The sequence below is a fragment of the Lissotriton helveticus genome, chromosome 7, assembly GCF_964261635.1.
Source record: "Lissotriton helveticus chromosome 7, aLisHel1.1, whole genome shotgun sequence".
NCBI classification, from domain to species: domain Eukaryota; kingdom Metazoa; phylum Chordata; class Amphibia; order Caudata; family Salamandridae; genus Lissotriton; species Lissotriton helveticus.
In genome coordinates, this window is record NC_136068.1 from 66,301,927 (window position 1) to 66,324,420 (window position 22,494).

Below are 22,494 nucleotides of genomic sequence, written 5' to 3' on the forward strand. Positions count from 1 at the left end.
TTGCCATTTCTACATGCATCCCGTTTTGCGAGTCTTTAATAGCGAATCCTTAAAATATGCTTTTAAGGACTCGCAAAACATGACTTTGATGGATCTGGGGGTTGGGCACCAGCACTCATTCTTTTACTACCTAAGCAATGGGCACCCCCCAGTCCTTTGGGTTCATTCCTTCATGTGGGCTGGGTTGCCATGAGCATTGGCTGTCTGAGCCAACATGTTGTGGATGGATGAAAGTCCTCGCGGTGCTAGTGAAGCTGTGTCCAATGCCCAACTCTGCTTTCCTGTACTTTCCACACAGAGTACACGCATCCTTCAGCTCAATGAGGATACTCCACGTTTCTGTTTTGCTCCTCCCATCGAAACTGAATGAGGAAGACAAGGAAAAGTATTCAGGGAGATAGTGGATCCATTTGAGAAAACAGAGGCACAGCCCCAAGATAACTCTGGGCCATATGTATCAAGGCCAAATGGGTTCGCAAATGCCGAAATTCGCAAAATGGTATGTAAGAAAACATTTGGGTGCAAAATAAAGAATCGCAAAATTTGCCATTCCTTATTTTGCGATTGCATTTAAGGAATCGCAAATTTTGCGATTCCTTGAATGCAATGTATTAAGCAAAAAAAAAATCCAAAATGCCCTTAAGGAATCACAAATTACCACCAACTTCGAGTTGGTGGTAAGTTGCGATTTCCTTGAAAAATGCACATTTCTGCATTTTTCAAAGTGCCATGTGATGCACATACATGCCCTTAGGGCATGTATGTGCACCACATGTGCACCCATGCTTATTTCAGAGGTGCAACAGGGTGTCCTTTGGACACCCCTGCACTCTTGAAATTATTCTCAATTTGCGATTAGCAAATTGCGAATGGCAAAGTGAGAATAATTTCACATTCATTCCTATGGGCCTCCTGGCCCATAGAAATGAATGGGACGGTATTCCTTAATTGCAAATTCGCAATTTGCGAATTCGCAATTAAGGAATATCAAGAAATCGCTAAAAAAATTGTGTTTTTCTGAAATAGCGATTTATTAAAAATCGCTATTACAGAATCGCAAATTGGTTCCTTGATACATATGCCCCTCTGTTCCCTGTTCTGCCCAGCACAAACTCAACCCATTTTAAGATATCTGTCAAATGCATGCCACAAGCGCCCGAGACCCTCACGGCTGATTTGCCACGCTTTATAAATGTTTTATTGATTGAATGCACGTCTCTTTGACATCTTGCAATATCTCTTCCCCTTCCCAGTGGTTATCAGTGCTAAATTTGAGCTGGTGATTTCCAGTGTTCGGCACCGGCACTTAATTGTCCACACTAGGACATTTGACAGTTGACAGACGACCACAGTAACAGTTCATTATTAACTCAATATACATTAAAAATGAATATTACCTGTCACCCAAGCCATTCTTATCGCTTTGGGAGCCTAAAATAGTCAGAATTGTCACACTTGTACGAGTTTGAATGTTAGTACTTGTGTTGTTACTATCATTGGCACGGTAATGTGTGGTAGAAGGTGCAGTGGCCTCCTGACAAGAGTCCTGGCACTTATCTTCTTTATTTTTTAAATTAAGCACTGGTGGTTGTGCTCAAAGTTGCCCAATCACAGGGTATCTTGCTCAGGAGGCCTGATCTGTGTCTTTCCAATACACAACTTTCTGAGACCAGCTGGATTTTCCTCCTTCCAATTCAATGAACAAATGGCCAGGGATGTGGGCCCTGCTTTCGTTGTCTGAAGTTAGAATTTTGAAAGGTTGAAATAGCTTTACAAGTAAGTAATGTTATTATTACTGTAGTACTGATACGAAAGCAGCAATGGAATCGCAAGCAGTCAGAGCCAGTTTGCTGGAATTTGTGACACCAAGGCCCCCCTTCCAAAGGACCCAGTGTAATTCCAGAAGGGCAGATACCTTCTGCTACTGGAGCTATCAGGATTGCAGGATATAGGGCCTGATTGCATAGAATATCTTACACTTTTGGAGTAAATATACACTTGGATTTTGTGAAAATACACAAAGCATTAAACTTTCTCAAAAGTGTAAATTACTCACAAGTGTAATTTACACTTGTGAATAGAAAATGTAGGAAACTTACTCAAAAGTATAAATAACTCAAAATTGCATTGAAATGAATGATGTTTTAACCCCTCCCACGCTTATGACGGAACCGCTCCGTCAGGCCCCTCGGGTGGGCTGTGCTGGTGACGGAGCTGTTCCGTCACGGCCCGCTTGCTGCGCCTGCGCGGCACGTTCTATTGAGCGGGCGGGGCCGTGACGGAACCGCTCCGTCACAAGCACAGCCCACCCGAGGGGCGTGACGGAGCAGTTCCGTCATAAGCGTCAGAGCGCCGCGCGGCCCCCCCCGCCTCTTAGCGCTGCGGTGGAATTGCCGCCGCAGTGAAAGGGTTACGTGGAACAAAGGCAAAATGAAGCCATGATTGACTTCAAAATCAAGAGTCTCCAGATGAAATCGGAAGCGGCACGTATGTCAGAGACACAGACCCTGCTTCTTCCCAGTCTTAGTTCTGTTATCAATTACTGCCCATCTCAGTGTATATGTCAGCCACCAAATAAGTACACGTGCATTTGTGGTATACAGCACTGTAGAAATGTAAATACATGAAAGTTAAATGCAGAAGCCTCCAAAGACATGGCTGAGTCTCTTTCTCCACTTGTTGAAGTGATATCTCTGGAAGAGGACAAAGACTGAATGAGCAAAGCCCAGTGCTGGAAAGTAGGGGGGTCGCCGGATCCTGATTCAAGTAGGTATTTCTGAGAAGAGTCTGCGGTTCTTTCCCTACTCATCCCAGTGTAGGGTGTCAGAGTACTTTACATTACACAATGGCACAATGAATCTAACAAGTCTGTAAATCAATGTACAGCAAATGATACATAAAACAATTAAGATTATAATGTGTAGGAATTACATATTGTCCCTACACAAACAAGACTTTATTACTTCCCAAAGGAACCCTTCTTGCAATCTTAGAATAAGAGATTGATAAAAAACTGCAATAAGGATCTAAACCCATAGCCTACAGCTTACATGCAGCTCCTTGAAGTAGGTAACTAGATCAGTTTACTATACTAGACGTATTGCAACTTATGAACCAGAAGTAACAAAATCTAGGTGCCAAAAGCAGTGGCCCACTCACCTATCTTCATAAAATACAAATCTCTGTTTGCCAAAAGCAGTAGCCTACTCACCTATCTACATAAAATACAAGTCTCTGATTTGCATGTTACACAGTATCTTTTGCAGCAGGCACATGAACCTCCTATGCTCCTTAATGAATCACAACTTTGACTAGCCAAAACACTGAACTCTCCCAGAGATGCATTAACTAGTAGAATTCCTACCTACAAACTCTTCAAAATTGCTGGGCACTCAAACTTCTCTGCAGCAAGTGTCTTAACCCTGTAAACTATTTTAAAATGCAGACTCTTGGGCCTAGATGTATCAAGCCGTTTGTGAATCGCAAAGGCCGAAATTCACAGAATTTCAGCCTTTGCGAATCGCAAACGGTCTATTTGCATGTTTTGGCATGCATCAAAAATTCGCAAAATAAGGAATTGCAAAAATTTGCGATTCCTTATTTTGCCAAAGCATTTAAGGAATCACAATTTTGCGATTCCTTAAATGCTATGTATGTAGCATTTTTCAATTGCGATTTTTGGTTAAGAAATCGCAAATTACCACCAACTTGTAGTTGATGTTAATTTGGGAATTCTTTTAAAAATGCACTGTTTAGCATTTTTTAAGGTGGCATGTGACGCACACACATGCCCATAGGGCATGTATGTGCGCCACAAGCTCACACATGTAATTTTCAGGGGTGCAGCAGGGTGTCTTTGAGACACCCCTGCACCCTTGAAATTATTCTCAATTTGCGAATTCGCAAATTGAGAAAAATTTCGCAATCATTCCTATGGTCCTCCTGGCCCATAGGAATGCATGGGCAATTATTGCTTATTTGCGAATTCGCCACAGCATGACCCCAGTTAATGGGTTCCCGGAGTAAATGCATACATGCCAACATTTTAGAAGAGGAAAGTGGGAGAGTAAAAAATAAATCAGGAGAACTAACCATAATCGGGAGTCTCTTGCCCGAATAGGGTCTATTGGTATGCATGTAAACGTTTTCCAATTCCAGCATTGGCACCGACACCAAGCCCACCATACATATAAAAATGGATGTACGTTGTTACAACGCATGCTTTTACCACGCATTCTTTTACAACGCAGGTTTTTCAACGCAAGTCGTTACAATGACTTGCGCTGGGGGGTGCTGGATAGTGAATAGTTTAATTTACTATTCCAACTCCAGTCCCCGTGGATAGTGGGGAAGGTGTTGGATAGTAAATTAAACTATTACCTATCCTAGACCGCCCCCCAGCGCAATTCGTTGTAATGACTTGCGTTGAAAAACCTGCGTTATAAAGGCACTGCGTGGTAAAAGTTGCGTCGTAAAGGATGTTTCCCATAATAATGCACTTGCTAAACAACTGGTTCTTCCTAGAAATGCTATAACCTGTGACCGCCAATATACAATATACAAGCACATTAAGGACATGATATCCTCTGCAGCGATTTCTAACTCTGCTTTCCTCTACTTTCTCCAAACTGCAGTGAACTTCCGGTTGGTGACGCTGAATAATGACTTTATCCCTCAGGACGACAAGGTAAGGCCCTCGTGAATGCGCTCGTGGGCTGCTAAAGACTTCTGCAAAGTGCTTTATTTCACAGTGGGGTTTTTCTCAGTGTGGATCATGAGCCTGATATAACATACAGCGTGACAACCCAACAGACATTACAGAGCATGACTGTAGACAACACACAATAAGATGGCATGACACATAATGCCATAGGATTACACCAAACATTAACCCCAGCTGTCAAGTTTCCCAGGCCCATGTTTGACCAGTCAGGCTAGTCCGCCTTTTTCTTAGAATTCTGGGACTTGTAGTCTTATTTAAACCAGTGAAAACCAGGACTAAAAGTCTCAGATTTCACTGAAAGAAACAGATCTGGACTAACTCGTCGCACATGCACCTGTTAAAGTTGTCAGCTATGGTAATGACATCACCAGTGTGCACAACATACCAAGCATGGTGCAGCTTGCATCTAGGTGGTAAAGAGATGACCCCTAGACTCCATGAAGTGTTCTTAAAAAAAGTGGGTGGGTGCAAAACCTCCTAAATTTAGAGTTTTTGAGAAAAGAGCTGCAAAACCCTATTTCAAGCTGGAAAATTCTCTCTTAAGATACTATTTTTTCTAGAAACTGTGTCCACAGGTGATGAAGTGTCATGTTCCCAAACAGGGCAGGTACCAGAATGCAAAGGGGCGATCCGGCAGAGAGGTTAGAAGTGTGCTCCCATCTTTGAATATTAATTTCTAGAGACACCTCAATCGTAGAGAGGCAACCAAGAAGTCTTTCTTGTACACAAGTGTAGAACCTCACAAAAGTTCACCAATAGATTTTTAATTGTGTACATCTCTTGTTTGGGCAGCCACAAACGATACAGACATTGAGAACTTAACAGCGATGGACCACAGTACCTCACTCTTTAACACGCTGAGACACGTCTGAAATCAGATATAAGCTACTCACTCTCATTTAATATCTAGAGACTTAGAGGCGATCCGGCGGAGAGGTTAGGAGTGTGCCCCCATCTTTGAATACTTTTAAGGGCTCCCGTGAGCCCCCGTAGCTGTCGAGCTATTGGAGATGCACCTTCGCGCCCGAGAGGCAACGAAGCCTGTGACTGTTGTTTGGCAGCCTTCTCAGCCACCCCAGAACTGATCTCTACTGATGAGGGATATTATCCTGAAACACGAGCCGTGTCTAGAGATACTGGAAATACCAAGTACTTACTTGCACCAACCTTGGTGAAACACTTACGAACTTTTTCCTAACTCTTCAAGTTATACGAACTGCATGTACCCGAATGCAAAGGGGTGATCCGGCGGAGAGGTTAGGAGTGTGCTCCCATCTTTGAAAACGTTTAAGGGCTCCCGTGAGCCCCCGTAGCTGACGAGCTATTGGAGATGCACCTTCGCGCCCAAGAGGCAACAAAGCCTGTGACTGTTGTTTGGCAGCCTTCTCAGCCACCCCAGAACTGATCTCTACTGATGAGGGATATTATCCCGAAACACGAGCCATGTCTAGAGATACTGGAAATACCAAGTACTTACTTGCACCAACCTTGGTGAAACACTTACGAACTTTTTCCTAACTCTTCAAGTTATACGAACTGCATGTACCAGAATGCAAAGGGGCGATCCGGCAGAGAGGTTAGAAGTGTGCTCCCATCTTTGAATATTAATTTCTAGAGACACCTCAATCGTAGAGAGGCAACCAAGAAGTCTTTCTTGGTATCCTGGGGCAGACTGTGGCTATTGAGCAGTGTTCTGCAGCGTACCGCTGGTGCTTATAGTCACCAAATTCTAGGGGTAGAGAAGATCAGCAATTTAAAGATGTGGAATATGTTTTTATCAGTGTACTTGTACACTGTCTTGTTCATGGAAGGAAAACATAGGACAGACCAGACTTCCTCCCTAGGCTAATAACCCACTGTCCGTCTTAGAATAGTAGAATGTAAATGCATAATGTGACTAAGTGTCTCGACTGAGAGTCTAAATGCCAAACTGAGGATAATTCAAATAGTTTTTCCAAATCCCTTGAAAAATGAGCTTGCATATCACAGAAAAACTTTGGAAAGCTATAATTCAAGGCTGAATTTTGTTCATTCTTAAAATGCTGTAATGAGGCGATCAGTGACATTTCAACAGCCCTCAAAATCTTTGAGTAACCTAGCTTCCCCTAACGGCAACATCATGATGTGGCAATAACTCTCCTTTGTTTTTCAAAGACAAGATGGGTCCAATTTCAAGTGCACTAAAAGACTAATCTATGAGAGTGGTAACACATCTAGTAGCCTTTAGAGCCATATAACATCAGATGATATGTCACACAGGTAACCTGAATCAAAATGTTCCCTGATAACTGAGGAGTAGCTGATTGTTGTGGCAAAATTCCCTTAACGCCACTGTTGCTTGTACCCAACAAATTAATATCACAGTTCTACTGAAAACAGTCTGGTTGCAATGCTGGGTCCTGTACCCAAGGTGCTTCTGGACTGCTCTTTTCTATGAATTACAGGTAAGAACAGAGAAAATGGCTGGAATACACCATTGGTTAAAAAGATCACCAAGACCCTGAACAGTAATCCAACTTCCATCGTAAATCTAATACTAATTGTTATTTCCCCTAAAGATCATCATCAGATGGACTACCTTTCCGTTGGTGCCCCACCTTGAACTTTAGTCCCTATCTAACGCTAAAAGTCTAGGTTTTGTCAAGGGAGTAAGACTTGCTTTGTAGACATGTGAATTTTTGGTTGAGGGAGAGGATCTATGTTGCTGATGTTGAATCATTACCTCATCATCTACCATCAGCATCCTTTACTACCTCATTCTTTGGGTTCAAATGGTGGACAAGGGCACCTCACATAGTAAGAATTTGGGTTGCCACCTTTTTGTCGGATCACAGAAGGTTGTAGACCAGGGTAAATTAATAAATTCAGGTCCACTAAGAACATTGCCTAGACAAATGTTCAGAATATCCTCAAGACATACATTTAGTAAATCCACAAGTGTAAGTCATTTTTCCACTTTGTAGCAGTTTTACTATTTTTGGCTATTCATCATTTCCTACTGTAAAGTTATTACAACGTGCAGACTTACATGTCTCTATCCCCTGAATCCAGGGATGGACACTAGTGTTCTTGTGTAAAGTTTATATTAGTAATTTAGTGGGAGTTTAGCAAAGTTCTCCTCCACAGCAGTGGCAATGTCTCGGTAGTAAATGTTGGGAATTTTTAAAAGTTTATTAAACTTAATAAAATGGTTAAACAATTTGAATGTTACTTATTAAGGATTTTTTTAGTTTTTAAAATGTTTTAATTGTATAACAAAATAAGAAATGCAACAGTCCTATTTGCTAAGTCTAGAATTAAATATTTTATTAATTTAAATATAATAAACAAAATGCATTTTTTATGGATGTACAAAAAATACCCACCTTATCTAAAATGCTTATTTTTATTCATTATGTAATCAAATGTATTAGAAGTCATGTATAGAATGAAAATGTATATATTTTTTAAGTTACCTGTATTTTTTGAATTATCAAAGATTATTAAAATTCTTTAAAGAAGATACTATTGATTTATTTATTAATAATGTTTTAACAATAAATTGAATAATTAAAAAAAGTACACCTAAATTTATTTATTTTAACAGTATTCCTTATGAGGTTCTAACTTAAGTTACTGCCTCCATTATTTTCTATTGAAGGGTGGTTTTACATCTGAGTTAGGACCTAGAATATGCGGTACTCAAAATGGTTTGAGACTGAAACCATCGTTGTTTACTGTTTGTGTTCAGAATCTTGACAAACTGCTGTGTTTACGTGGCCTATCCCTACTACTACAGCCCACTAGACATTCTTTAGCTTGCAGGCAATTTTTATAGGCTGACATTTTCAGTCTTGATACAATTTACAAAAGCACTTAAAAAAAGAGAAGATTAAATAAAACTTGCCAAACCTAAGTAACACAGAGAGACTCATGGCATGATTTAGAGTTTGACAGTCGGGTATTGTTCACAAAAGTGGTGGCTATCCCGTCCGCCTTACCACAAGTGCATTATATTGTAATGCACTTGTAGTAAGACGTATAGGATATCCGCAACTTTGAAGGAGTACCTGTCTGCCAAAACTCTAAATCGTCCTTAATTTGTGAGACTTTCCAAATAAGTGAAACTGTGCTCCAAACATAATACATGCAGTCAGTGACTATCAACCACTGAGAGGGTCTGTATTACAAAGGGTAAGAGTTACACCCATAGAGACAGCCAAGGCATCAGACTATCACCCAACTGTACACAAAGGTTTGAAACTCACGCTCAATCAATGAGATTAGGTTCCAAGGTCTTGGATTCACCCTCAGTAAGCGAGACTGTGCTCCAAGGTCAGGGATTCATAGTAAGTGAAACTGTGTGAACGTTTGGGGATTCACACTCAGTTAGACTGTGTGAAAGGTCAGGATTCACACTCAGTCAGATAGACTGTGCTCCAAGGTCTAGGATTCACACACAGTCAGTGAGACTGAGCTCGAAGGTCTGAGATTCACACTCAGTCTGTGAGACGGTTCTCAAATGTCTTGGATTCATACTCAGTGAAATTGTGCTCCAAGTTCAGGGGTTCCCACTCAGTCAGTGAGTCTGTGTCGAAGGTCAGGGATTTACACTTATTTGGCGAGACTGTGTTCCAAGGTCAGGGATTCGCACTCAGTGATACTGCAATCAAAGGTCTGGGATTCAAACTCAGTCAGTGAAACAGCACTCAAAGGTCAGGGATTCACACTTAGGGGTCGATTATGATGGCGGTGAATCCGCATCCTCCGGGCCGGTGGAAGCCACCGCCGGCCCGGAGGATGCGGATTCACCGCCGCGGTGACAGAAAACACCCACCGCCAGATTAGGATGGTGGTGGGATGGCGGTGGGAACAGCGGCGGATGGCAGGTCTGTCTGCCGCTGATCCGCGGGATGATGAGCGCTATTTGGTGGCGGTGTCTGCAAGACACCATCACCCAAATTAGGATGTGTGTGGAAACATGCTTTTCCAGGGCGGCTTTTCCTCCGTGGAAAAGCATGTGGTCTTTTGTGTTTGGGGGCCCCTTGCGGGCCCCCAGGGTGTTGGGTGGGTGGGGGTGCACATGGGAGGTACCTATGGTACCCCCCTACATTTACATGCACAAAGCGGCAGGCACCGCGCGGTGCCTGCCGCTTTGTGCATGTAAATGCAAATCATGCATTTTTAACCTTGCGGCGGGTGCTGCTTCAAGCTGCACCCGCCGCAAGGTTAAAGATACGGGATGTTACCGCCAGGGCGGTGGTCACATCCTAATTGCAACGGAGGGACCGCCGCTGTCCCTGCGGATGGTCCCTCCACCTCGGGGGTCCTAATAGGCCTCTTAGTGAGTGAAACTGCACCCAAAGATCTGGGATTCACACTCAGTCAGTGAGACTGTGCGCCTAGATGTGGGGCTCAGACAAGATAAGTGACCCTGTTGTTAAAGAAGAGAGACATACTGTGAGTGAAATTGTGCTTCAAGTATAGAGCCACACCCAATAAGTGAGATTGTGTTCCAAGACATAAGACTCACTTCCAGAGAGTCTGACCTTGATCCCCTCTGCTGCCGCTCTGTCCTGTTTCATTCTTCCCCCTTTTCCCCCTTGTGTTCCCCTCTTGTGCTTGCTGTTGCTTTTTTACATTGACTTGCTGCCCCTCTGCTCCCTGTGCTCTCAAATATTGAAATAGCATTATATCAAATCAGGAGAAGAGGATGATGCCCCAATTTGGTAAATGTAATAGGTACTGAGTATGGAGTGGGATTCTGTTGTTTGATCTGCATTAACTGGTGCTCTCATTTCCCTTGCAGTATCCCCTAATCCTAGTACAGGTATGTAACCGAATCCTGCCTCATTCCAGCCTTTAGACTTCAGGTAAGGATGTCACACCTTGTGTTGGTGCACTCTGGATACAACTAAGTGACTCTGGAGTCTATCTATCTATCTATCTATCTATCTATCTATCTATCTATCTATCTATCTATCTATTTATCTAGTTTCCTTAGGAAAAGCAGTTTTTGGGTTGTGGATAACTTTGGCACTATTTGACGAATCTTCAAAAAATGTTCTGAAAATAGCCTCATCCACCTCAGCTCATTCCTGTAAAGTTTTGAGATGATCCGTCAAGCCAGGCTGATAAAAAGGAGGGGACCCACAACATAGTTCCCTATTCATTTTTTTAATAGCAAAATTAGACATAGCTACAGCCTAAACAGCTTAACCATTGTAGACCAAATTTGATAGAAAACCTAATCTTCGTCCAGCAAGTGTCTTTGTGATTTTGTGTAATTTCATTTGTTAGTTTTAGAGGTATTAAGTTTGAACAAATACAGGTATTTCATGCCACAGAGTATCTGATCCACAGAACAGACAGGCCCGATAAGATCGTGGAGGCAACCATTTTATGACTTGTGGCCTCTGTTCTGAAACAAATGAGCATGTAGAATGCTGTTGCCTGCTGTGGACATTCTGTATAGCACTGCCATCAATCTCTGTGCAATTTCCCTTAATAATATATCAAGGAGGTACAACTCTATTTCACTTATCTTGTTGGTAGAAGCCAAATTAAAATTATTGTTATTTATCTCATCCACAAGGAGGTCTGCTTCTGCCTTGCCATATCAGAAATGAGCCGTCCATGAAAACGCACCCGTAATGTAATGTGCTGCGTCCCTTTTTTCTATTGTTATGTTATGTTAATTTTATTTATATAGCGCATGGCTACCCCAGCAACGGGGCGTCCCAGCGCTTATGGACATGACAGGAGATGCAGCAGCGCGGCCGGTGAGAGTAAGATAGACAGAGGAGAACAACCAGGTTTTGATCTGTTTTCTGAAAAGCATGTGATTAGTGGTGGTCCGAGCCTTTAGGGGGATCGAATTCCAAAGCTTCGGGCCAAGTACCTGAAGGAGCTGCCACCAGCTTTGCTTCTCCGGATCTTGATTGTGCCGGCAAGAGATAGATCCGCCGAGCGGAGGGTACGCGTGGGGACATAAAGGGCACAGATTCCCTGCAGAATTTGTGGACCGGAGCCATACAAAATCCTATGGGTTACGCATAGCGTTTTAAAATGGATGCGTTGTTTGATTGGCAGCCAATGCAGGCGTCTAAGAATCGGGGAGGTGTGACAAGTTTTTGGTAGGGCAAACAAAATACGGGCAGCCACATTCTGAGCTCTTTGTAGCCTATTGATCACTGTCAGGTTAAAGCCCAGCATGAGAGCATTACAATAGTCTAGGTGGGATAAGACTAGAGCCTGGACTATGACCTGGCGAGTGGGAGGCTCAAAGAAGCCAAGAATGGGTTTGAGGGAGCATAAGTGACCGTAGCAGGTGCCTGCCACTTTTTTGGCATGTAACTCTAGAGAGAGTGAGTTGTCCAACATCACACCTAGGTTTTTTACTACCTCCTTAGGAATAGGTGGTGGTCCTAATGTGGAGGGCCACCAGTGATTGTTCCATCTCTGGATATCATTGCCTATTACCAGGACCTCCGTTTCATCTCTGGATATCATTGCCTATTACCAGTACCTCCGTTTTGGAGGAGTTTAACTGTAGACAGTTCTGGGACAGCCAGTTAGAGATGGCCAGGATGTCTTCCTGGAATTTGATTTGGTTCAACTCAATGTTTTTGGAGAAAGCGAAGACAAGGGGAGTATCGTCAGCATACGATATCAGCTTAATCTCACGATCTCGGGTCAACATAGCCAGGGGGCGGACGTACACATTAAACAATGTGTTAACTCCAATCAACTGCTCCTCTCACAAGCCCGTATGGAAATTTGGGTAGCTGGGGGTAAAACAGGTGCCCATCACCGTTCTTCTCACTTGCTGAACATTTTCTGCATTAAACAAAAAGATGTTTCTTGTCAGACACCATTCTACCATTTTTAAACTTATTTTATTGTGCTCATGTAGCTTAATATGGTATGAAAAACAATGGTCCTAGACCTAATTCAAAAATGATCTAAGCACAGACTTTCAATCATCATTTAGGACATTTTTGAGCCTAAAAAATATGGCTCACCATATTACTACATTCATTCTTCTTTGTGTGCACAAACCAAGACAGTAGTTTGAATCAGGTTTTATTCCCAATTTAATCAGGTTCAAAAGAAAGACAATAGTTTGTACATTTTCAAGGTACAGGGAGACAGTTACTCCTGGAAACGTGCAAAAAGAGAATTGAGTGCTCTGGTGTAGGGGAGTGAAAGAAATTCAAGAGATAGTGGCAAAGATAAATAGTTCAAGAGCGGACTGATCATACATTTTCAGTCCATCACTGGACTGAAAAAACTACTGTCTTGGTTTGTGCACACAAAGAAGAATGAATGTAGTAATATGGTGAGACATATTTTTGAGGCTCAAAAATGTCCTAAATGATGATTGAAGGTCTGTGCTTAGATCATTTTTGAATTAGGTCTAGGACCATTGTTTTTCATACCACGTTGTACCCAGGTCTAGGACCGTACTTGGGTTACCCCATTTTCATAATGGCGTGTAGCTTAATAGGCCTAGCTCTCATAACATGTTTTATTGTGTTTAACACATTTTTAAGACCAACACTCATGTATAATGATGTCATATCTAGTGTCACCTGCAGCATAGCGTCTTCCCACTTTATATCAAAATATCTACGTGAAAAATCTGCAGCATCCTTTATATACCATGGTAGTTTAAACTTAATGGGTTTAAGATTTACAGCCAGATTCATCAAGCCCAAAACGGGTCGAAAAGGGCCAGATTCTGAGAATCTGGCCCTTTGCGAGCGCTATTTTTGCATTTGGGATTCATGATCCCAAATGCAAAAATCGCAGTTTTAGAAATCGCTAAATTGCGAATAATTGCATTTAAGGAATCTCAATTTAAGATTCCTTAAATGCAATTCATGAACCATTTTAAGTTTGCGAATTGGCAATCTGGGGCCGCTATTTACCGCGAAGTCTGACTACATGGTAAATAGCAAAAGCACCTTAGTGCATTTTGCTAAGTTGTATGTTACATACACAACTGTGTCCTTTGGACATGTGTGTGCGCAACACCAGTGTACATTACCATTTCAGGGGTGCTACAGGGTGTCCTTTGGACACCCTGGCACCCTTGAAATCGCTTCCTTATTTGCGATTCGCTAATTGCTAATCGCAAATAAGGAATGACTCCCCATTCATTCCTATGGGCCTTTAGGCCCATAGGAATGAATGGGAAAGCCATTCCTTATTTGCGATTAGCAATTAGCGAATGGCAAATAAGGAAGCAGTAGAAATCGCAAATAATATTGCGATTTCTACATGCATCCCGTTTTGCGAGTCTTTAATAGCGATTCCTTAAAAATCGCTATTAAGGACTAGCAAAACAGGACTTTGATGAATCTGGGGGATAGTCTGTATATTTGGAAATGTTCTTAAACATACTGCCTTGGATGGCACTTTTAGGGGAACCAGGTGGATTATTGACATTTTGATGCACCTTAGGGGTTAAGTAGAAAATAGGTAATTTAGGGTGGTCTTGCTTGGGGAATCTATATGCATCCCAGCTTAACAGACCCTGATCTTTTCACTCATTTAGCTCTTTGTTAGAGTCTTGTTTTACCTCTCAGTATTCAGCCATGGTAATCTCTTTGCAACATTGCAGAATATTCAACTGCTCATATGCCTTTTAGGCCATATGACAACATTTCAACCTTTATCTGAACCTCTAATACCTGATTCTGTCTGTTCCCAACTTTCTCATAGTTTTAATATACTCAACTGGTTGTTTACTGTAATTCAACTTCTTTCTCGTAGAACCACACTGAATAGTTCTGAACTCTTTACTCATTATTTCTGAAAAGGTGTTAATAGTGTCCCTTGGGGTCTGTTGGCTGCACCTAGATGTAGGTCTAAACTTTAGATCTCCTTCATAATCTTTATTCAGTATTAATAATTCAGACTTCAAAACCTCATCCACGTTTTATATTTTCTTTGCATGTTCCATTTCCAGTTCAATCAAATCTTTTTAGAAATCAATTTCTGAGACAAGCATTTAACTTTTATTAACACTATCTGTATGTCCCATCAAACCTGTGTCTGCATTTCCTCTCTCTTTATGCATGTTTATAAGTTTAATTTTCTTATTAACTTATGAAGATTCACCCTACTCTGGGCATAATCAAAATTGGATTCCTGGCATTAGGACAGGCCTGGAGACAAAATCTGTGTTTTGTTGCCATAAGCGTTTCTTCAGTTAAATTCAGCTCTGTCCTTACAGCAGGGATTATTTTTGCTGTTCCGTTTCATTTTCCCACTCTGTTCTCTCCAGCAACGTTTTTGCTGGGCTCCCCTTTTGTTGTTATATGGACTTTCCTCTGTTTGTGATTTGTTCTCTGATCCTGCCATAAGAAATTAAATTCGTCAGCTGTTGAGGCACGCGTGATTTGTATGGCACATTTGTCATGCAGGCCTACCAGCGGAAACTGGCGTTCTCTTACTTCCTGTCTCTGTCTCACCCTTCCTCTGTGCAGGACCCCAATGGGAACAGGATTGTGCAGTGGGTGAACGTGACCCCTCAACAAGGCATCACCGATCTCTCGTTCCCTTTGTCCTCAGAACCAGCACTGGGCACCTACAACATCAAGGTTGGCGCTGGCATAATTGACTACACTTTCAAGGTGGAAGAATATGGTAAGCTGCTTGTGACATGCAATGTGGTCTACATGAGCCCTTTGTCTGTGTGCGCATGCACAACGTTCAAATTCGGGAAACATCCTTTACGATGTAACTTTTACCACGCAGTACCTTTACAACGCAGGTTTCTCAACGCAAGTCATTACAACGAATTGCGCTGGGGGGCGCTCTAGGATAGGTAATAGTTTAATTTACTATCCAACACCTTCCCTACTATCCACGGGGACTGGAGTTGGAATAGTAAATTAAACTATTCACTATCCAGCACCCCCCAACGCAAGTCGTTGTAACGACTTGCGTTGAAAAACCTGCGTTGTAAAAGCATGCGTGGTAAAAGCATGCTTTGTAACAACGTACATCCTTCAAATTCACTCTATAACCAACTGAATTACACACCTTTCAGTTCTAACACAGCCTTTAATTTGTATGTGTAATTAGCTCAAGGTAGATAAGAAGTACGCCTCAATAGACGATATAATATAGTGTAAACTTCATGGCACCCCTCAAGGAGGGTATTGGTCAAGAGCTGATAGGTCCTTAGTGGGCTATAGGCTGCCTGTCCTCAGCCATCTCTGAGAATATATGTGATATAATGCACTATCCACTGATGCAGATTAACCACCATTGTTCAATTACAATTTGTTCTTTGTTGCTGTCATCTATCATGGTAATTATGATTATCATAAAGTATCTGTGTTTGTAAAACAAAATGCTGCATTGATGTTGGAACAGGATTTGTGTAAAATAGAATTTCATGTTTAGATGATAATTCATATATATTTCATATAATTCTTATATATATACTAGCAGCCCGTCCCGACGTTGTCCGGGAGCAATTAGGCTTCAGGCCCCCGCTGCCCCGACATTGTCCGTGGGTCCCCCGGAGCCTTCCTCCATATATTGCAGTATTATACCTCTATGTTTACTTTGTATGCTTTTGTAACCTGCACACGTCACTTTTTCCTCCTGTAATTCGCCGTTTGCTACGCTAACGATTGTTACTTTTGTAATGCACCGTTTGCTAGCTCTTGTATTTTTTTGCCTCACGATTGTCATTTTTGCTTTTGCTTCATTTAATGTAACGTTTGCTTTTGTTTTTTGCTCACTTGTAATGTTCTCATCCGCTGCTCCCCGCTCCTTAATAAATAAATAAATAACCTACCTCATCCGCTTGCTTCATTTAATGTAACGTTTGCTTTTGTTTTTTGCTCATCCACCGCTCCCCACTCCTTAAAAAATCTATACTATATCAGCTGACTCTGCCACACCCGCGCTGACTCTGCCACACCCGCACTGACTCTACCCCAATTAAATAAATAACCTACCTCATCCGCCGCTCACCGCTCCTCCCCGCCGCTCCTCACCGCCTGTCCGCCGCTCCTCACCGCTCCTTCCCGCCTGTCCTCCGCTCCTCACCACTCCTTCCAGCCTGTCCGCCGCTCCTTCCTGCGCTGATGTCCGCTGCTCCTCTTCCGCTCCTGCACGCCGCTCCTCCCCGCGCTCCTGATGTCACCACGCAGGTCGCGGCCGGCGCTACTTGCAAGGGACTACTTTTTTTATCGCCAATTTTTTTATTTATATAGCCTATGTCCATCTGCACACCCTGACCATTACAATGATGTATCGGGTGTGTGGATTGGCGCTGTGGTTTCAGAGTTTACCCGCCTCAAAGGTCCAAAGTTCTTGCTTTATAAGAGTTGTATAGTATAGATATAGATTCTAAAGTTGTGCCAGTTAGCAGCAGTTAAAAGTAAGCAATTTAATTAACAGGTATGATGCTCGTTTTAAAAATGACATTGTTTTTTTTTCCCAGCACTTCTACTGTGTTCCTATGTTGATAAGATTTGTCATTCTGCGCAGCACCGTTGATGTGAAATTGTAGTCCTTCCATTTATGCAAAATGTCCGGGTTCTGGGTTCTCAAGATCTGGTCACCCTACCCTTGGAGCAGTTTAGCTCTGAATAACAGGTGTTTATTGTTACCCAACTCAATGGTGCCCATGTTATCGACCGTCGAAGGATGAAGGGCTGAGTGCACCTATCAGGATTTCTACTTGAGACCATAAGGTCAAACACCGATCCCTTCGGTGGATTAGGATAGTCACTGGGCCAAGAGGCCCGGACCTACGTGCATATGCACACCGCACATGCAGGCTAGAAGTGATCTGTGTCCGTGCTCTCTACATTTCTTACGGAGACTAACTATGTTCAGATGCTTGGGGCTTCCAAGTTTAGGTTGCGCCCACTCTCAACGTAAAGTGCGTTATGTGTAAACATTCGCTAGATGCATGCCTGCATTCCTCCTTTTCGAGACAACCTGACTGATGCACCTGCAACCTGTATTTCGAGTTCATTAGCACGAAAATCGATGTGTTTGTTAAAAAAGGTTTTGTTACTGCATGTAAGAGGTTTGGCGGCGCTCGCACGAAGCCTGCAGTCACCCCCCGTGCGTCGGGATCTGGCCGTTCTGCCAGGATTCCGCCATCTGTAGGTTCCCTCCTCCTCACTTCCGCTCAACAGCTCAGTTCATCTTCTCTCCCCCACACACTGTGCGCTAACTTTATTCCCTGACATTCCCATGAATTTGGGGCTCATCTCACTGTGTTCTCTGAGCGCGAGTGTGTGCATTTAGCAGATTTTAACGCCGCAAAACCAGAACCAGTGGACTTTTGCTTTCATAAACTGGAATACACAAGCCTGCTACTGGCGAGAGACAGTTGCCAAGTGGCTTGCCTTAGATACTTGAACAAAAACGTTGTGATGTCCGCCGCTCCTCTTCCGCTCCTGCGCGCCGCTCCATCCCCGCTCTCCTGATGTCACCACGCAGGTTGCGGCCGGCGCTACTTGCAAGGAACTACTTTTTTTTTATCGTCAATTTTTTAAATAACGTATATTTTTTTTATTTATATAGCCTATGTCCATCTGCACACCCTGACCATTACAATGATGTATCGGGTGTGTGGATTGGCGCTGTGGTTCCCGAGTTTACCCGCCTCAAAGGTCCAAAGTTCTTGCTTTATAATAGTAGTATAGATATATATGTATATATATTTATATATAAATATATATATGTCAAGATATTGTAGGGGTATGTAACAATTATATATGCAGATGATGGACAAACAAAATTATCACAAAAAGGACAAGCAGGTGTTTATTCACAAACTGAGTTTTTTTAATATGTTTAGTAGCACTACAATGATACTACATACATACTACAAAATGCTATTCGCAAACCTATGTGTGGGTTTCTTTGCCTCGTCTGTATGTGCAGAGATCTTTGCACACGCACAGATATGTTTTGGTAGTACATGTTGGAAGGAAATGGCTGCAAAGTGTCAGGAAGGAGCATACACCCACCCACCAAAGAGAGAGCTCATTCCTATTGACACACACACTTCTAAGGTTACTCCAGATAAAAAAAGCACCCTCAACAGTAGTAAATGTACTCCAGCTCAGACCTGGAATAAGGCCAGCACCACACATGGCATGCCACTAATACTGCGACATCTTCCCATGGAAAATAATGTAGCCAGTACATAAAATACCACCCACATAAAATAATGTTAAAATAAATTACTGCATTTCTATTTTATACTTTTTTTTAACTATAATAAAAAATATATAAATAAAAATGAGGTATTATTCAATTTATATTTGAATTAACTATTATAAGTAAAAAATATATATAACAATTTTCTTTAAATATGCCAAATAATTTAAATGTATTACTTTTAGTCATTTTTCCTAAATACTAAACACATTTTAAATGTAGCTGTTCTTAATGTAATACATATAAATTAATTATATACTTAATTCAAATGTACGCTAATAATACTGTAGCATGTTTGTTGTTGGTGCTACATTTAAAATAATTAGATTAAAAATGAAAGAGGTACCCCTTGTTAGCGTCACGGGAAATAGGGTAATTAAACCAGTGAAGAGCAAGATTTCCCTAGACCGAGATGTGTATTTATGCACCCCACAACAACAATATAATGTAACAACATACATGAATTTAAAACTTAGAAATTTATTAAACAGACATCATGAATATAAAATCATTAAAAATACATGCAATTCTTAATTATCACAATCAAAGAGAGTAGATAAAATCACATGAAACACAATCACACAATTATGACCAGCATAATTTACACAAGACAGAACATGTTGTATGACTTCAATTTGTCATTACTCTTTGTACATCTCCTATATTCTATAGCCACATGGTGTCATCTACTTTCAAATACTTGATGATTGACAAAGATGTGTTCTATGAGATAGTACAGATGAATGCGTAGACGCGTTTCGATGGCTAGAACGTTTTACACCATCTTTTTCAAGACAAATTTGTTTTGTCTGTCTCTGACAGGGTTATTTGTCTTTTCCCTATAAAGATATGCAGAATTAGATTCTATTCTTTTTTTTATATAGATATTTTTAAGACCTTTGAACCAACCAGTACACATGATAACAGAGACACTGTCTGATAAAGAAAGAATGGTAATGACTCTAATGTATTTAAGAAGGTTTCTGATTGTATTTAATGTTCCGGATGTAATGTTACATATGTAATGTTATATGTATCATATTAAAGTATAGCATTTAAATTTGCCAGATGAACAAAATGTGAAATGATTTATTCAAAAAAGAATAGAATCTAATTGTGGGGTGCATAAATACACATCTCGGTCTAGGGAAATCTTGCTATTCACACATTTCAAATAATGAAATACAATTATTTTGCATTAATAGTTAATATAAAAGTATTTGTTTGTATTTTTATTCATTTTAACAAGGATTTGAACTTTTCCTTAATGTTTACCATTGGGAAATCTATGTCCTTCTGGTAGTAACTTTACACTCATAAATTAGGCTCCACCACGTGAATTCAGGTGGTAGACACCTGTAAATATATACTCTGTAGTAAATGTAGACTTTTAAATTGTGACTAGCCAAAAGCAGTACACTTTCTATAAAGTGTAGGAGTAAATTAAAAAATCTAATCTACTCATCTGTAAGTTTTCCTTTGTGATTAGGCCTGCTGTATGCAAAATTCCAAAGAGACCAAAAGTCATATTTAGGTGTATGAGACATACCAGTAGCATTACAATTGGGACAGAAAATGCATTTTCTTGCCAAGGATGGAGCAATATATGATAAAACAATATTGGGCACCCAAGAATGAGGTTTCCTTAAACTAGGACATACCTGTTGGAAATAGCCCTTTCAGCAGGGTCAAACCCACACCTTTTGCCTTCCTCTCCCATTTGTTTTGGCCTCATGTTTGTTGTCGTTAGGATTCTGGGCATCTTAACACTGTAAAGTAGTGCTAAAAAATGTGCTCTCTACTTTAAATAGGGTGACATTGGCTTATCCACAGTTGGCATATTTCATTTATGTGTAAGTTCCTGGTAAGTGCACTACATGTACCCAGGGCTTGTAAATTAAATTCTGCTAGTTGGCATGCATCACTGGTTGTGCCACTCACTTAAGCAGCCCTTTAAAAATGTCTCAGGCCTGTCATTGCAGAGCCTGTGTGTTTAGTTTAAACTCCCTTTTCGACCGGGCAAGTTAACCCTCTTACCAGGCCCAAACTTTCCTTTCTAATTCATGTAGGTCACCCCTAAGGTAGGCACTGGACAGCCCCAAGGGCAGGGTATAGTATTTAAAAAGTTGGACATGTACATTTAGCTTATACATGTCCAAGTAGTGAAAATCACCTAAGTTCAGTTTTCACTACTGCAAGGCATATTTCTCCCCTATGATAACAGTGAGATTACCTTATTACATTTTATAAGTGTCATTTCCAATTGGGAAAAGCTAGATATTTTGAGTTTGGTCTCTCTGGACTCACAGTTTAAAATCACATTTTATGATAAAGTCTGAATTTAAATTGTAAGTCTGAAAATGCCACTTGTTGGCATTTTCTTATTTTAACCATTCTGTGCATCTGCCTGTCTCTGAATACACATATGTGGGGGGTGACAGCTGGGCTTTTTGCATTCCCTCTAGACAGTCACACACAAAGAGAGCTGAGGTGTGCCATTTACTTTCCGATGGCCCATCACCAGGCTGATGAGACTTCCTGGGTTGAATGAATGGGAGGGAGAAGATGATGCTTGCACCTGAATAGGACTATGTCTGTCCCCACACAACAAGCTGTATACCCCCTGTAGTGAGTCAGTCTGGAGCCAGAGCAGGAAGAGCAGTGACCTTGTACACTTCATAGGCCTCTCCTTGAAGTCTTCCCCACTTCAGATGCACAACTGGGTGTAAGTACTGGACTTCTGACACCACCAACTCAGTCTACTACTGGACCTGAGGATACTCTGCCAGGAATAAGGATGACTGTGCTGCCAGGAGGGACAGTGACTTTGCTGAACTGCATTGAAGTGTTGGCCTGCTGCCTTCTGACCTCTTGCATTGGAATGAGAAGGACTGGACCCTCATCTCTACATCCTATAACCAAAGTGACTCCAAGGGCTTGCTGGTTTGCCTCCTGTTTCTGAAGTCTGAGGGACATCAAATACTTCCAACAACCTGTTCTTGAGCTGTTGGACTTCCAGAATCCAGCCCTGGGCCTTGGAAGTGGGTTCTGCAGTGGTTTCTCTTCAAAACCCACGCCAGTCGAAACCAATGCATTCCCTTTGATGCCGACGCATCACCCATTTGAGGATCTCACATTTCTGATAGCGCCGTTCAATGACAGGTCATTTCCTTCATCACCAGGAGTTTGATGCTGAGGCAAACTGCATGACTCAGCTACAATCCTTCGGATTGACATCTACGCATTGCCTACAACCATTCTACTTAGCTGCTCCTTGAAACAGACGCTTCTTCCATTAAGGTCCTGTATTTGACCTATGCTCCATTGCGTTCTGCTTGGCTTTTCAGATTTGACACAGTCTAGCATGACCAGATGGCCCCAGTTAGCACTTCATGACTCCAAGCACTATATTTCAAGACATTCTTTTAAAATTCATAACTCCGGTTCCACATATTAGATTTTTATCATTCTGGTCGTGTGTTGTTCATTAAATTAGGTGCTATTTTTCTAACCTGATGCTGAGTTTTCTTGAGCGGTGTTTTACTATATTAGGTGTTGCACAAGTGCTTTACACATTTACT

At 41.6% G+C, this 22,494-nt stretch overlaps 1 protein-coding gene across 14 annotated transcripts in view; it reads left to right on the plus strand.

The window, feature by feature from the left end:
• The window catches only part of LOC144768069 (alpha-2-macroglobulin-like protein 1), a 618,955-nt gene that overhangs the window by 13,929 nt on the left and 582,532 nt on the right, over positions 1 to 22,494 (plus strand). For all 14 annotated transcript variants that reach the window (XM_078651444.1, XM_078651445.1, XM_078651446.1 and 11 more), the window contains exons 4-6: positions 4,635 to 4,687; positions 10,512 to 10,532; positions 15,199 to 15,358. In XM_078651444.1, the coding sequence (XP_078507570.1) occupies positions 4,635 to 4,687; positions 10,512 to 10,532; positions 15,199 to 15,358 (234 nt within the window). The remainder of the gene's footprint in view (positions 1 to 4,634; positions 4,688 to 10,511; positions 10,533 to 15,198; positions 15,359 to 22,494) is intronic.